This window comes from Mchenga conophoros, linkage group LG7 (genome assembly GCF_057382185.1).
Source record: "Mchenga conophoros isolate Kocher_MC1m ecotype Shallow Benthic linkage group LG7, M_conophoros_male_GT1.1, whole genome shotgun sequence".
In the NCBI taxonomy this organism is placed as follows: Eukaryota; Metazoa; Chordata; class Actinopteri; order Cichliformes; family Cichlidae; genus Mchenga; species Mchenga conophoros.
The window spans coordinates 19,544,665-19,560,239 of record NC_140532.1 but is presented as its reverse complement, the minus strand read 5'-3'; the positions used below and the strand labels follow the sequence as shown (position 1 = coordinate 19,560,239).

Here is a 15,575-nt window from a genome sequence, read left to right as displayed (position 1 = left end):
TTATTCTATTAAATGAGCTACAACATTCAAAACACCAGTGTGCTGTATTAAAATGTACTTTTACAGAGAGATTGTCAGAGTACTAGCAGAAAATACACACTGTAGTGAACGGAAGCACAAAGAGATCAAGACACGGATCATCAAGCACTACACATTTAAAAGGGCAGTTATCCTTTTATGACAGTCATATACCTGTGGCCTTTTTTATACGCCTGTGGTGTCCTTATATCAAGCCCTTGGTGGTGTTTCTTGTTGGTTAGACTGGTGGTGGTGGAGCCATATGGCTTTGATTAGAAGATCATTTAATCTCTCTCTGTCACAATGCCCAGAGCCAGTAGACTGATTGAATTTGCAGAGGGTCTTAGTTGGTACAAAATGTTTATAAAGCACTATATCAATTATTTCTCCACTTCTTGCCAGTTCTGGTAGACGTGTGTGAGTGCATGCGTCTGTGGCTTGTTTATATGTAGCCACTTTTCACAGCTCGTGATCACTTTGACTGATGTTGATTGCACACATGTGGCACACTTAGGGAAGATTGAATTCATTCACATTACTATAGAAAATTAAGCTTTATAGTAGGACTGCAGGGACCTGTGACACTGCTGTGAAGATACAATATTAAGGGTGGGATGGGTTGGGAGGCGGGGGTGTCACAGAGCCAGGTCTTAGGTCTCTGTAAGTGCACCAAACTCAGAAATAACAGCAGTTAGTGGTAGTGAAAATATTTATTTATTTTTTATTCCCCTTATTTCCTCAGAGGAATCCAAAAGGTTTCAAGGCTTACAGTCTGGACATAGCCACAACACATTTTTAAAATACCCCCAAACCAGCTCCAGATGTTGGGTAATCACTACAGTCATTAGTCACAGGCAGAAATACTCTGCTCTGCCATTGATGGAAGTGCAGTTTCCATGTGTGAGCGCACACTTCACGGTACAGTAGCCCGGAGATGACTGCGAGTTCCATCTCCAGAGGCAGTTTTTCAGATGTTGCTTCAGGACACTTAACAACAACAACAACAACAAAGGATCTGCAATAGGAGGTATTTTAAAACGACAGCTCTTTTGTACACTCGCTAAAATATACTATCTGTAAATTATATATTGTAATCATAAACTCTAACTGCGATGTGGTTTGAAATAAGCCACACAAACGAGATAAGCAGTAAGTGTGCGCCTGTGGCCCTCAGCCCGCCCCTCGCGGTGCCGTAATTAGACGCTCATTCCTTCAGTCAAGCTGCAACTGCGACTCTCAGCTCCATCAAATCCACTTCTTTTCCCAGTCTAGCTTCTTCTTCTTCATCTTTTTTTAAGGAGCACTGCAGCTTTTTCGCACATCCCCGCGGAACAACCAGCATCGGAAAGTCCACCTCGTCCACGTCTGTTTCTCTCCAGTTTTTGATACTTTGAGTCTCACCTCTTTCAATGGCTTTGCGCGTAGCGCTGCTCTGCTCTCTGTTCGGAGTTCTTCTTGGACAAGGTAAGCGTGAGAAGCTGGGTATCACTGCTGCTAGGTGAGCCAAGCAGTGGGACTGTGCATGTGACAGTGATTTGGATGAATAGCGCATATTGCATGACAGCTTCACTTTAAAGTACTCAAAGTAAGAAGCAGACAGATAACAGGCTAAAGGGTGATACTTGGGGAAGTGATGCATTTGTCTGGGGGCTAGTTGGGGCATGTGATGACAGCAAAGTTTGCAAAGGTGGGTGCTTCAAAGTGTTGCAGGTCTTTATTAAAATTGCTAAGGCTCGAACATCTCAAATTAAAAGATTGAAACTATTGTTTAGAATCATTGTTTTTCCTCTGTTACGGATTCAAATATTGATATTGGGGATGGATACAAGAGGAAAAACCACAATAACAACACTGGTCCGGCCAGGTTGAGTCAAACAATGATTTTAATGATCACACGCGTGGGAGATGGACACCGTACGCAGACAGCATCCGATCTCAAAATGGTGGAGCATTGATCAACCTCTTATAGCCTCTAGTGGCCCCCACCTATTCATAAAAGCCTAAACATTCACATGCTTTCTCTCACACAGCGCCTAAGCTACGACCTTGGCTCCCTGTTTATCTGCTCCTGCTGAGATGGGGCAGAAAACTCCAGTATGTTCTGTTCTCTTCTAATCAGACAAATAAGGCGATGACTTTCTGCGAACAGTATTTCTTATAACTCAGCAGTATAATGCATCATAAAACAATGTCATTCATTCACAATAAATCAGCAGTCTAATATAATGCAAATCAGTTTAACAAATGCAATAGTTACCACCTTCTTCTAATTCAGGAGAATAATGCAAACTAAAACTACATAATAATTCACAAACTTTAATTAGGGGTCTAACATGGCATAAAATAATATTATAATCCCACACCTCTTTCTTTTTTTATTACCACTTACAATGTACAATAAGTAGCAGTGTGACCATATAAAGTGCCATCTAAACCATTTTCCAACTTTTGTGCACTGCATCAACAAAACCCACAACTATAGAACTTTACAGTTAACCTTTTCTACCTTTAACTCTCTCACTACTGTGTTTTATTTAGTTACACTGTGGAGTGGAATCACTCCGTTCCATGAAGTGATGATATGTTACCCCACATGGAGAGTGTTAAAATGTAGTTTCACACCAGTTGTGAAGCAAAAGTCATCCCTGCCTGAGGTTTCTTCACTCTCTGCCCTGCAAGTCAAAGGCCGAGTGCTGGTATGCTGTGATGCTATGTAAGAGCAACCAGTATCTCACCAGGGCAGGGTGGTCCTAGACAGAAGGGTGAGATTGAGCCTCACAGCAGGGTCACCAAATCATAAGACTAGCCGTGTCTTAAAAAGCCCAGTGTGCTGTGGTCACACACGGGGCAATTTCACAGTCAGCAGGGGGACCTTTCTCTCAGCTGCCTTCTCTGTAGGAGGTTGTGTTGCAGGTCTTTCTGCAGATCTGCTGGGTATCAGCTCAACCAACTGCATAACCAAATGCATTCCAGATAGATAAGCTCGACTTTGGTTTCAGCCTTTTGTATATATCAGTAAGATTGGAAGAAGCTTCCACATGTCAGCTTTGAGTGGTGCCTATGAAAGAGATGCACACTTCTATGTTGTGATGTCTGTCTGAGGCCAGCTCCTCTGTGTAGGCGGGGCTCCACGAGTAGGCTCATTATGCTCATTATGCCTTGTTTACATGAGGCGTCTAGACGCAGACAAGACATGTGCTGCTCTGCCAAGACAGAATGGCCCTCACAGCTACAACATCATCCAAAATGGAAATTAGCCCTCTCCAGACAGACAATGCACCGAGGAGACTGAGAATTATGGCAGGCTGTATCTAAACCAGAGCACAGCTGTGCCTGGTTTGCTTCTTCTTCTTCTTCTTCTTCTTCTTTTTTGATAAAAGACAAGAAGCCATGCAGTTTTAAAGCACTTCTGGTCTTTCAATCTTAGGTTTTCAAGTCAGCAGACAGCGGTAGCAAAGGAATGAGTCAGTGATGCCTAGTGGGTTAGAGTTAGTTATCAGCAGAACGCTACTGTGAGGGGAAAAGTCCAGAACAGATCGCTGGGGGAAGTTTAGAATAAGTGACCAACTGTTCCTGGCATTTAAAATGCACTGACTAAGCTAAGAAAGAGCTTAGGATTAGTTCATTTTTATGGACTCTGGACACCTCTTGGATGCCTTTCCAGTTCTAATACAAATCATGTGTTTTGACAAGATGGTGTCAGTTACTGGAAGTGGTAAAAAAAACCCAAAACATTACACATATGCACAGGGGTACACACATTTAAATAGGATTCTTTATTGTTAATAAACATCCATATTTTCAGCCTCTTGTGAGCACAGTTTTGCTTTCCTAGCTTTTTTGGAAAACCCCGTTGTTACTTACACATTCAGAAAACAAATTAAGTCAGTGAGCGAGAGACAGAGACAGAGAGAGAGAGAGGCTGGGGGAGCCTGCTTGGTAGGTCCATGTGAAAAGCTTTTAAAATGTCATCTCATTTCATCCAGCTGCTACAAGGTTTATTGGCCAGAGAATACTGTGATGTGCCAGACTTCCAGAAGTCAGTAGTGAGTCAGCTAATGTGCCTGTCTACCAATAAATCCTATATCCATATTCGCTCCTTTCTGCCAGGTTAAACCTCCTTTCTGTAGTAGGAATGGGCACAGTTGTTTTTTCCTGTAACCTCGCTTACTTTCTTAAAGAAACAGACAACAATCAAAACGTGTCATTTTTTAAAGAACTCTTTCTTGTGTCATTGTTATGCTTCTCCTCATATTAGTTCTAGATTTTAAGCGGGACTTATAGAAACTTGTGATGAACCTGAGAAATGAAGTTTTACAGCAGCTCTTGCGTTGTGTTTCCACGAGGTTTACCAGTGTGCAGACTGTTTGTGATAACAACTATTCCCGCTTTTGCCTCAGCTTGACTAGTTTGATTTAATGGTCATAATAAAACATTCCTCCTGCACCTCTGGGAGAGGGCAGCAAATCTATAAAACTGTGGACTGCAATTCTAGACACTTGTCCTCCCTCCCTACCTGCCTAATCTAACTTATTATCTGATCTTGCTTACTCCTGCTAGACGCAGATGGTTCTGTTTGAGGTATTTCACAATCACTATTCTGGATAATTCAATATTTGTTTTCTCTTTTTCCTCTCAGGGGGGAAATAACGATGATTAATGTCAATTTTGTAGACCGATCTTGGTTTGAGACAGGCAACAAAAAAACTGGAAAAAAAGCCCAAGACGTGGATCTGCCAAAGCTATTTCACGTTTGGCATATAACACACTAACCACAGGCAAACGAATGTGCTTGATGTGATTGTTACGGCTGATTGTTTAGAGAGTCGAAGCATTCCAAACTCTCTAATCCACATGAATAAACAGCCAGATTACCACAGAGTTGGTCGCGCTCCAGTCAAAAGGCCTCATGTGGTTCTGCAAAAACATATCCATCATTCATTGTCTTTGGCAAAAAACAAACAAAAAAATCTCTCAAGGCTTTTTTTCATATCGTTAAACAGACTCTGAATTTTGTTTATTTGCTATACAATTTGTCTTGGGTCACAATAGCAGGATTGTCTTTTGTTTAGGAAAGAGAGACAAAAAAACAGATCATCATTGCTCAATTAATAAAAACTGTTTGGTCTTGCTGAAAGACAAATGCTCATCGGATAAATGTTGCTCATTCCCCTCAAATGATGCTCAGAAGTTTGCCATCTGATATATATTTGAGGCACAGTGTGTTTAGGCACTTGATGTGTGTGTGTGTGTGTGTGTGTGTGTGTGTGTGTGTAGGCAGGCAGGTGGCCAGCACTATAATGTGGGGCCTGTTGTGATTCACCTGTACATGCAAAGGTAAAAACAATGTTGTTTTTAATAGGAGCAGAACAAATCTCAATGGAGGACTGCTGTAAAAATGGGCAAAAGCATGGCACCGATCATGAAGACTGTGCATCCCTGCCCCTTATCTCTGAGTCAACCACATGCAGGTAAGCCGCTGCTGACTGCTACCTTCCTCTGTTATGTTTAAGTGTGGTAGTTTATAGACTTCCAAGCTGTTAAATGCTGCATTTCTTAAAATCATATTTTCTATCCATGGTACTGGGCCCAAGTGATTTGGCATGTGCTGGATATTAAGGAAATGTCTAAATGCCCTTAATATGAGATCACTTTACCTTACTCCCATAAATCTCTAGGCACATTATTCACTTCACGTGAGAGCAGGAAGCGCTAATAGTGATGGGATAATAACACGTCTGCTGGTAACCATAGAAGGTGTGCTACCACAGGTTCAGGGCCTATAAGCCAAACTGATGGCAAACACATTTGCCATAGCCACTGTAAATGATTCCAAATTTGTCTAAATTATAGTGTGAGGAGTGGAGAGGAAAAGGGGCAGGGATTTGTGGGGGTAGCAGGGTAATATTTAGGGGTGGAAAAAGGTGAGGGGGGTCAGAAGAGGGGCTGTTTCAAAACCCAGGAAATACCTTAGAGGTGAAATCCGACATAGAGGGAGGGAATAACAGGAAATCTGAGAGATTACTTCAGACACCAACGTAAGAAGAAAGAAAAAAAAACAGGAGAAAAATGGTAAAAGGAAAACAGGAGCACGCTACTGTGCCCTTAAAAGGTTCTGCAGAGGAGGTGTGTACTTTGTTGTGACTTTCGGATCTCGAGTGGTTTATGTGGAAAGAGGTTTCTGGTAAGAGATGATAAAAAAAACTTGGTTTGTTATGTTTTTTTGTCTTGTAAAACTGCAGGGAGACAGAGATCCAGACCAGGGAGGAACAGTCAACCTCCCCTCCGCTCCCTTAACTGATTGGGCAGACAGTTAGACAATACAACGAAATCTGATCTGAACAGAAACATTAAGTAAAACATATTTTTATGATAACACTCTTTTGTCAGATTGGGCTGGCTGCTTCCCAGTACTGCTTTTCCCAATTAAACAGCTATTGTCATTTTTTAAATGATTCTTGCAGAAAATTTGTGTTATGCTAATCCCTAAGGGGATCTCAGAGGTGAAGGTCAATTACGATACATCCTGTATCAAGATGTTACTCATTTTATGGTTATGGCTATTTCTCAAATCCTAACTGTGTCACCAAATTCTTAAGAAATGCAGACTGATTCTGTCCCGGTGATGTCATTGTGGCTGCAAGTAAACTACAGATACTGGCAAATGTTAGTCAGCCGATTAGGGCCCCTGCTGTTCTGCTTTTTTTGTTTGTTGTTTTTATAGGGTGTGTATGTAGGATGAGGTTTGTTTTAGTGATTTTGCTCTGCAAAAGAATGTGGAGATATTTTTGGACAAATGTGCAGCTTGGGACTAAAATCTTTGGGTTAACTTCTTGGGTGTTAAACAATCTGAACAGACCTCAGAGAGCTGTCAGCATTGCAAACACAATGTCCATCGTTGAGCTCATTCTAGACATACTCAGCCCAGTCATTCGTCAGTTTTCAGTGTGACATGAGATCCCCTTTAGGCTCGCCTCGGGCCAATTTTAATGAGCTGCACTTCTAAGACAGATTTTCTTTGCCGTAAGCCAATTATTGATAGAGCGGAGAGTAAATGCACCACCTGTGTTTTGTGTTTTTTCTTGCTGACAGGATAGTGCAGGAGCAGTGCTGTGTAACAGTGCTCGAGGATAAAATGTGCACCAATGGTATCAACATTGCCAAAGACCAGGGGGCCTGCGATTCTTTATTCACCAACACCTGCGACACCAAGACTACAAAGGTGTGTTTGTATGAGTGTATATGAGTGTTTTGCTAATAGAAATGACAAAACAGAAAAGTAAATCACCAAAAAACTTCTTTCACCACTTTGTTGGACGATGATTATGGCAAGTGATTGATGAGAGCAGTGTTGTACATCTCTATGTGTGTGGGTGTGTGTGGGAGTGTGTGTGTGTAGTGCAGCAGGATGAGGCATGTCACTGTAGGGAGGAATGAAACTTGTTGCTAGATTATAAATTAAACTGTGACTGTGGAATATTTCACCAGCCCATATCCAAGCACTAAGCACCTTTCAGATTTGAAATGCTTCTTAACCAAACTCAGGCAAATTCTTGCCTTTATTTTCATTCTATATGTACTATATACACAGTATATACAGTGTTTTTGGCAAAAAATCTTGAATCACCCTTGGTTTCCTTATGTTTTGCTTCCAAGAAGCCAGACTTTCTTGTAATTTTAAGTCCCTTTTCCATTTGTAGCTACTCAGGTTGGCACGCCACGGTTTGCAGGGTTTTCCATTAGATGGAAGTACCTGGTACCAGGACTTTTTTAGTAGCGATTCCTCTGGGGATCCAAGCGATCTGAGCAATCCAAAAATGTGTCATCAACAGACTGCATGCCACCGACTGGCTGGTCAGTGGTGTGACTCGATGAGTAATGAGGGTGTCTCCTTCAGGAAAATCAAAACCACCACTAAAGTCAACCTTTAGAAACAAAAGGACCAAAACAGTGAAGATGATTAGGCATAGCTATTGCACCAAACATCAACATTATAGAGAAATGTTCCCATTTGTTTTAAATTGAAATAAATAGTCATTTAATGGGGTTACAATCCAATATAACCTCATTATTAGTGAGCTTTATAACTAGCATGAAAATTTGTACTTTTACACAAAACTAGGCTTGTGTAAGTTCTGCTTCCATCTTTGATTACAGATTTAAATGTGTTCTTTTTCTCACCTTCATTAGTTCCCTTTAACTGGTTTTATGTCTTTCAGAAGTATTTTGATAAATTACTTAATAAAGAAATTGTTCTAGAATTTCTATCCTTTAACAGTTTAGTTGTGATCTACTATATACTGCATAGAAGCTTTTAAAGGTGTTGTAGCCCCACACAGCCACCGCATGCTACAAATATGCTTTAAAATAAAATTAGCAGCGTAGCTCTGATGAGGGAAAATGAGCCAACCTTAACACATAACCAAAGCTGATTACTTTCCATATTTACCAGAACCTCTTCTATGCTGGCAAACATCAGCTGCTCTGTGTTCCTCTCTCTGCTGCTGCTGCTGGCATGGCTGCCAGCATGCTATGATGATGCACTTACAAAAATAATTTTCTCTACAGTGCTTTCAAGTTGTTTTACAAAGTTTCTCCTGTCACACCCTTTTTGTGAAATTAAAATGCTTAAAATCTGGAGCATCTTTAGTAGCGCGAAAACAATATGAGAATAACACCACCACGGGGTTGCAACACATAACAACAATGCTCAGTGGCTAGTGGAGCTAAGAGAAGACCACAGCAACTTCCCTGAACAGGATCCAGTAACCATCACAGCGGCAGACATCCAAGAAAGAGTCTCAAGCATGAAGCGTTAGACAGTACCTGGCCCTGACATGAGTCACACTTACGGGCTAAAGAAAGTGACTGTAACTCTATGAGCATCTGGCAGCACAAATGAACCAAGTGGCTGGCATAGTATACAGGAATATCTCTGCCGATTATGGCCTGGAAGTCCCGAGGTCAAAATAGGTCACGTCCCCAAGGATGATAGAGAAATGCATTGACAAACTGGTGATGACTAACCAACCGGACATAGTAGCCGTGGACACGAAGAGAAAGACAGCTGTGGACCTTCCCAACATCAGGAAGAAGGAACACGAGAAGCTTGAGAAAAATATGCACTTTTTCAAATATGCTTAAAATCTCTAGGTGCTTACATAGTGTGAAAATATGTCTCAAATGTGCAAAACTCCACAAACACTCCACAAAAATCATTTACTTGATATGGAGGACGTCAGATTGACAAGAAAGAAATCAGGACTGTGGGTGGCTTATTCAATAACTCCGAACTTCTTCAAATAATCTGTGTGTTCTCAAGGAAAAAGCACGACGATGCGAGATGGACAGAACAAAATGTACGTTTAAATGATAAATAATGACAATATCTGTGAAAATAACGTTGTACTTTCTCTAAGCAGTCAGAGAGAAGAAAAGGGGATTTGCTTCAATGTGCTGTCTGGATAAGGTTTATGTTTTCAATTTAGAAACTGCATTATTGTGTTTTGTAAGATTTGCAGTGATGATAGCAGAATGCTGTATTGATGTTTCACATATGAAACTAATAAAAAGGCCACTTACTCTAAGCAAGCATGGGAGAAGCAAGAAAAAGCTGCACAAAAACAAGATATAAAGCAGTTGTGTGTGCGAACTGTTCAGGAGTGTGTTTGTGTGCTTGTTGTGAGTGGTTTACACTAAAAGACTCCTAAGAACAAAACGTTTTCTAGCAGTCAAGGCCACACAGGCATATACCCACACATAAACAAGCACACACAAACAAACACAGAGAGTAGCAGTCAGCCACTACTGGTACACAACTCTTACAGTTGCTCTCCTTAGCATGTGTTCAGTCTTGCAGTCGCTACAAACGCTGCACGTGTGCACCACCGCACACACAGTCAGATTCCAGCTGCATAACCAAATTGCCAAAACATGCCCATCTGTCACACTCCCCACCTTTCTTGTCCATAACTGACATTACCGGGCTGTCATAATGATTGACTGAGCATGCATTAAGGAGAGGGGGGTTGATGTCATCTCATCACTGTCTCCCTCTGTGTTCTCTCTTTCTAACTGACTGACTGCCTTTCTGGTCCCGTCTGAAGCCTGCCAGTTGGCGTATCGTCTCAAAAAAGCTCTTTTTCTGTCTGTCTGGTTGATTGAGAGCTTGGCTGTCTGTCTAAAGCAACTTATTCTCAGCTGTCACTTTAAAAGGCTGTCTCACTTCTTTAACCAACCAGCATACCAACCCTCTGTCAGCTATTCTTTGTTTTTGTTTTACCTCTGCTGGTACACAATATCCTGAAAAGATCTGTATTTTGTTTTCTTTCAATTATTTGCACATTTTTCATGTCTATCCTTCTAAGTTCTCTAATACTGTGTTGTATGCTGTTTTCGATAGATGTGCTGTGACTGTTGTACTCTGGGTAAAACAGCCCATGAGCTTGGCCTACCCTGTGACCACAACCTATCTGTTGGCCATCAGTGCAATCTGGTGTCCCGGGCCTGCTGTGTGGAAGGAGCCACAGCGCATCAGAGAGAACGTGGGTAAAAAATGTGATCCTGCAGGAGGCAGTTTCTTTTATTGTTTTTTTTTTTAAATAAAACAAACAAAATATGTAATTTAAAGTAGAGTGGGCATAAAAAAGTGGATTAAAGTAAGTGAAAACCTATGCAAGTCAACAAAATAATTAGAAGTAGAAATAGGAGGACTACTGGTGTCAAACATAAGACTACACCGCCCCCTAGTGGACGCTTATGGTCATCGCATGCTCATTTTCTTAGCTCATAATATAAAGCAGCTTAGGTTCAGCTACTGAGCATTAATGTGGAAATGGGTAAGATTCAGCATGCTGATTATGAGCTTTTGGACTGGATAAAATAAGAATTTAATGACCATCAAAGTCAGAAGTTCACTAGTAACACAATGTTGTGCCAAATGATTTCATGCATAAGGTATGAAAGCATGAATAAGCATGCTTTTTTCTCTCTCTTGCAGTGCCTAACAAGGACGAGACAACTGAAAATGGAGATTCAGCATTAAATAATCAGTGCAATGGTAAAGCACAATAAAAGCTAACAATTGTGATTTCTGCACTTGCGTTAAAAAGCGCGGATCAGATATTAATGTTTCTGTGGTGCCTCTCAGGGAAGTGTGCTCATCGCTGTGTGGGGAATGACACTTGTGCCTGTTTCAAAGGCTATAAACTCAAACCAGATGGAAAGAGCTGTGAGGGTAAGCTCCTTTTGTATTGTTATATATATGTAATGATTTCAGTCTTATATTTTAATATCAGGACTGTTTTTGGTGATAAAGAAAATACTTTTCTACTAGAAAAGACTAACACAACAGAGCCTCAGCAGGAGACATGTGATGTATTCCTTTACTGTCTGTCCTGTTTTTTCGCAGACATCAACGAGTGTTTGGTGGGAGCCAGCAACTGTCGGGGAGGAGAGCGTTGCATCAACACAGAGGGCTCGTTCCGTTGCCAGAGAGAAGTCAGCTGTGGAACAGGATATGAGCTCACTGACAGCAACAACTGCAAAGGTCTCTGCTGTTTGTAGGGAGACATTGATCTGCTGTATTTTTTTTGGCTGCTATTCATAGCGTGTTGACAGGCAATTCTTCTGTGATGTCTTCATCCAGATATTGATGAGTGTGAGACCGGTATCCATAACTGTGGACCGCAGTTTCAATGCCAAAACACCCAGGGGTCGTTCCGTTGTCTGCCCAAAGTTCAGTGTGGATCTGGCTTTATCCAGGATGCTCTTGGAAACTGTATTGGTAAGCATTAGCACCAAAAGATTTATTGTGGCCAAGCATCCCATACAGAGCTCCGCTGCCATTTATGATCTTTACTTGAGCACTTGTAAGGATATTGAGATTCTTAAATTGCTTCCCTCAAAATGTCCTCATATTAATGTAAATTTCAAAATATTTAACAATATGATGACTGGCATATGCTCTTTAATAAATTAACATCATTAAGACTTCTGTTCTTGAAGCCTTAAGTCAGTTAAATTTCCAGCTATGTAGTTAGACTTAGGTCTTTTTGGGGCTCGCTATTAAACTCAAACCTGTCCTCATCATTGTGGTCAAATTTGATTTATCAATTATTTATTTTATTGACTTAAATTAAAAAAAAATGTTTTTAGCTCATCATGCAATAAATTACCTGGTGTAAGGTTAATCACTGCCATCATTACATTGATTGAGAGGAGCCAAATTATAGACAGAGGACTAATTAGGAAACAAGACCAGGTTAAATCAAGGCAATCAGGGCCTCATTACACGAGAAGACAAACAGCTGAAAGGAATGACACACACAAGGAATAGAAATGATCCAATTAAAATAGGAACTGAAAAAGAAGACAAGTCAAGGAAACTAAGACAGATACGACTTACATATCTATACTATTGCTAATATATATTGTAATATATCTATATCACTAAAGCACTTCTGGATGGATGCAAACTGCATTTCGTTGCCCTGTACCTGTGCATGTGCAATGACAATAAAGTTGAATTCTATTCTATTCTATTCTATTCTATTCTATATATGGGTCACAAAAAGAAGGAATTGATCATGTAACAATATAAGACATGATAAGAAAAAAATATAACAGAAACTGTGGAACATCAGGACATTTTTAAAATTTAGAGTAACATCTGTGTCATCTGTGCTCCTGTTTTCAGATATAAATGAATGTGTTAGCCAGACAGGTCCATGCAACAGGGGGCAGATCTGTGTCAACACAGTGGGCTCGTACACTTGCCAGAGGAACTCGGTTAACTGCGGTCGAGGATACCACCTCAATGAAGAGGGCACACGCTGCGTTGGTACGGAAGAGCTCATCATACCTACATGCAAAGTGTCTTACTAGCCTACCTGCGGTGGATATCATGGTGTTCTCTGTCGCTTGCACCCCTGCTTACAGATATCGATGAGTGTAAGACTACTGAAAACGTCTGTGGAGGTCATGCGTGCCTCAACATGTTGGGGTCTTACCGATGTGAGTGTGAAGCTGGCTACATGTTCAATAGCATCACTCGGCTTTGTGAAGGTAAACTGTTTTTCTTTTTCTTTTGCTTTGCGTTCTTACGTTGGTAGCTAAATCCAAGTGTATCCTGAGCATGTAAATGCCCACAGCATGTATGTGTGTGTACTACTTCTAGTTAAAATAAGCATTGAAGTCACAATTTCAGCTTCTTACTTTGTCAGTTTTGGACTTTTTGTCTTAGATGTCAATGAATGCAGGCATTACCCTGGTCGTCTGTGTGCTCATAAGTGTGAGAACACTTTGGGATCCTACAAATGTAGCTGCACTACAGGCTTCGCGTTAGCTGCTGACGGCAGAAATTGTGATGGTAAGACAATCAAGTAATTTGGGAGACTTTATAGAGCCTAGATACTGTTGACTAGACAGAGTTTATGTGGGCGGATGTGGATCTGGTAATCAGAATCTTTGTGGATCAATCTCCTGCTCCCCATGCATTCCTAAATGCGTTTTTGCCCCCGATGCATCTAACGGAGTGTTGGTCTGAATGTCAGATTCTTTTTTTTTTTTTAAAGAAGAAAGGTGCCATATAGTATAAGGGACAGTCAATAACATGTCTCCCCTCTGACTTACACAATAGAAATCCTGCATGATCTGACATCCCAGTGTTAATGTTTTTCCTGTATCATAATAATACTGGTCCAGGATCAGGGAAGCATTCAGTTGCAATGTTGATCCTGGACCAACATTATTATGGTAATGCTGGAACAAGACCAACAAAGAGATAACCGATACACCTAGATACCCCTGTGTACACTGGGGTACACTTTCAAGTCTAACTTAAGAAATATGTTGCTGTATATCTTCAGCCTACGTAGCATTTTACCAGTCATCAATCTAGGAGTCATATTTTTTAGGTAGCTTTCATAGTTACTTGTTCTTTATCCATAAATAGGTAAATATTGCATTACAGACACATGCACGCATACATTTTGATGCTAACTTTGATACTTTCTCTGTGCAGATTTGAACGAGTGTGAGAGCACCCCATGTAGTCAAGAGTGCGCCAATGTGTACGGTTCCTACCAGTGTTACTGCCGCCGTGGCTACCAGCTCAGTGACCTAGATGGCACTACTTGTGAAGGTAAAGTTGAAGCATGTGAACTGCAACTGATACTCAGTTTAATTCAGTTGACATTTTATTGTGTAGCACCAAATCACAACCTCGAGGCACATTGTAAGGTAAAGACCCTACAATAAAAGAAGGATAGCAGAAAAAAACAGAAAAAAGCCTTATAATCAGATGACCTCCTATTAGCAAGCACTTGGCGATGGTGAGAAGGAAAAACTCCCTTTTAACAGGAAGAAACATCTGCCAGAACCCAGGGCGGCCATCTGCTGTGACGAGTTGGGGGTATTAGCCGAATTTCCACAAATAGGAACATTCAAACATGCAGATCAGCCTTGAATTTTTCTAGACATGACCTGACAGAGACGTATGTGAGAACGCTAATGTGTGGCACATATGGATCAGACATTAATGGTGGTTGGCCATCCTTATTATGTGTATATAAATAAAATGAATGTGTTACAAATTCACCTTTTTCTTTGACGTTTCCAGATATAGATGAATGTGCCCTGCCCACCGGAGGTCACATTTGCTCCTACCGCTGTCACAACACGCCTGGCAGTTTCCACTGTTCCTGCCCCGTCAATGGCTACACCTTGGCGGTAAACGGGCGCAGCTGCCAGGGTGAGCTCTCTGTAATGTCATGTTGCAGTCATGTGGCGTTTGTTGGAGGCCCTTTTTCCCCAGCTTTGGGAAAAAAATCATGTTAGTGACTTTTAAGACCCTTTTTTGTCTTTCAGATATTGATGAATGTGTGACAGGAAGCCATACGTGCACAGAGAATCAAAGCTGCTTCAATGTACAGGGAGGATTCAGATGCCTGTCTTTCGAGTGTCCGAACAATTACAGACGGGTCGGAGAGACGTGAGTATTTGAACTGGTGCAGATTCTTTGCTGAGCAGGGACATGTTTATGAACAGGCATAACTATGATTGTGTTGTCTGTGTTACGACAGAATTAAATTGAATGAGTTTACCCCTATTACACATTAAAACAAATTCGTAAAAATATAGTAAATTTCACATTTTTTTCGTGTGTTTTTTTAACCACATATTTAATTTTAGCATTTATCAATTACTATTTATGGACCATCACCATTTAAAAAAAAAAAAAAGGCATAAAATAACCAATTGCCAGGACATTTTCTGTTTTGTTACATAGTTTCATGCAACACTCAAAGAACACGGTCTGTGCTCCATATAGTTAAATTTGAAACAGTCACCATCTAAAGAGCTTTAAGTTTACATATCAGGCTTTTTAAAGCACTCCTGGTTTGTATATGGATCAGAGCCCCTGCATGTCCAGTATGCTCAATGCTGGAATGATTTCAGTATGAATCTGGCTGTAGCATGTTTTGCTGTTTCCGAGTGATGACATGCACATGGGTGTTTTTCAGTTTAATTTTGGCGCACATGACGATGACAATGTG

At 40.8% G+C, this 15,575-nt stretch overlaps 1 protein-coding gene across 2 annotated transcripts in view; it reads left to right on the top strand.

Annotated features, from left to right (window-relative positions):
• Positions 1–1,097: 1,097 nt before the first annotated feature.
• fbln1 (fibulin 1) overlaps positions 1,098–15,575 on the top strand; it is a 32,098-nt gene continuing 17,620 nt past the window's right edge. Inside the window, exons 1-14 of one of the 2 annotated variants that reach the window (XM_085282777.1) lie at positions 1,098–1,482; positions 5,381–5,489; positions 7,111–7,240; positions 10,421–10,562; positions 11,018–11,077; positions 11,168–11,254; positions 11,429–11,566; positions 11,666–11,803; positions 12,716–12,859; positions 12,958–13,083; positions 13,262–13,387; positions 14,042–14,161; positions 14,639–14,770; positions 14,887–15,010. In XM_085282777.1, the coding sequence (XP_085138903.1) occupies positions 1,428–1,482; positions 5,381–5,489; positions 7,111–7,240; positions 10,421–10,562; positions 11,018–11,077; positions 11,168–11,254; positions 11,429–11,566; positions 11,666–11,803; positions 12,716–12,859; positions 12,958–13,083; positions 13,262–13,387; positions 14,042–14,161; positions 14,639–14,770; positions 14,887–15,010 (1,631 nt within the window). In that variant the 5' untranslated portion in view covers positions 1,098–1,427. The remainder of the gene's footprint in view (positions 1,483–5,380; positions 5,490–7,110; positions 7,241–10,420; positions 10,563–11,017; positions 11,078–11,167; positions 11,255–11,428; positions 11,567–11,665; positions 11,804–12,715; positions 12,860–12,957; positions 13,084–13,261; positions 13,388–14,041; positions 14,162–14,638; positions 14,771–14,886; positions 15,011–15,575) is intronic. The other variant, XM_085282776.1, reaches the window with a different exon arrangement.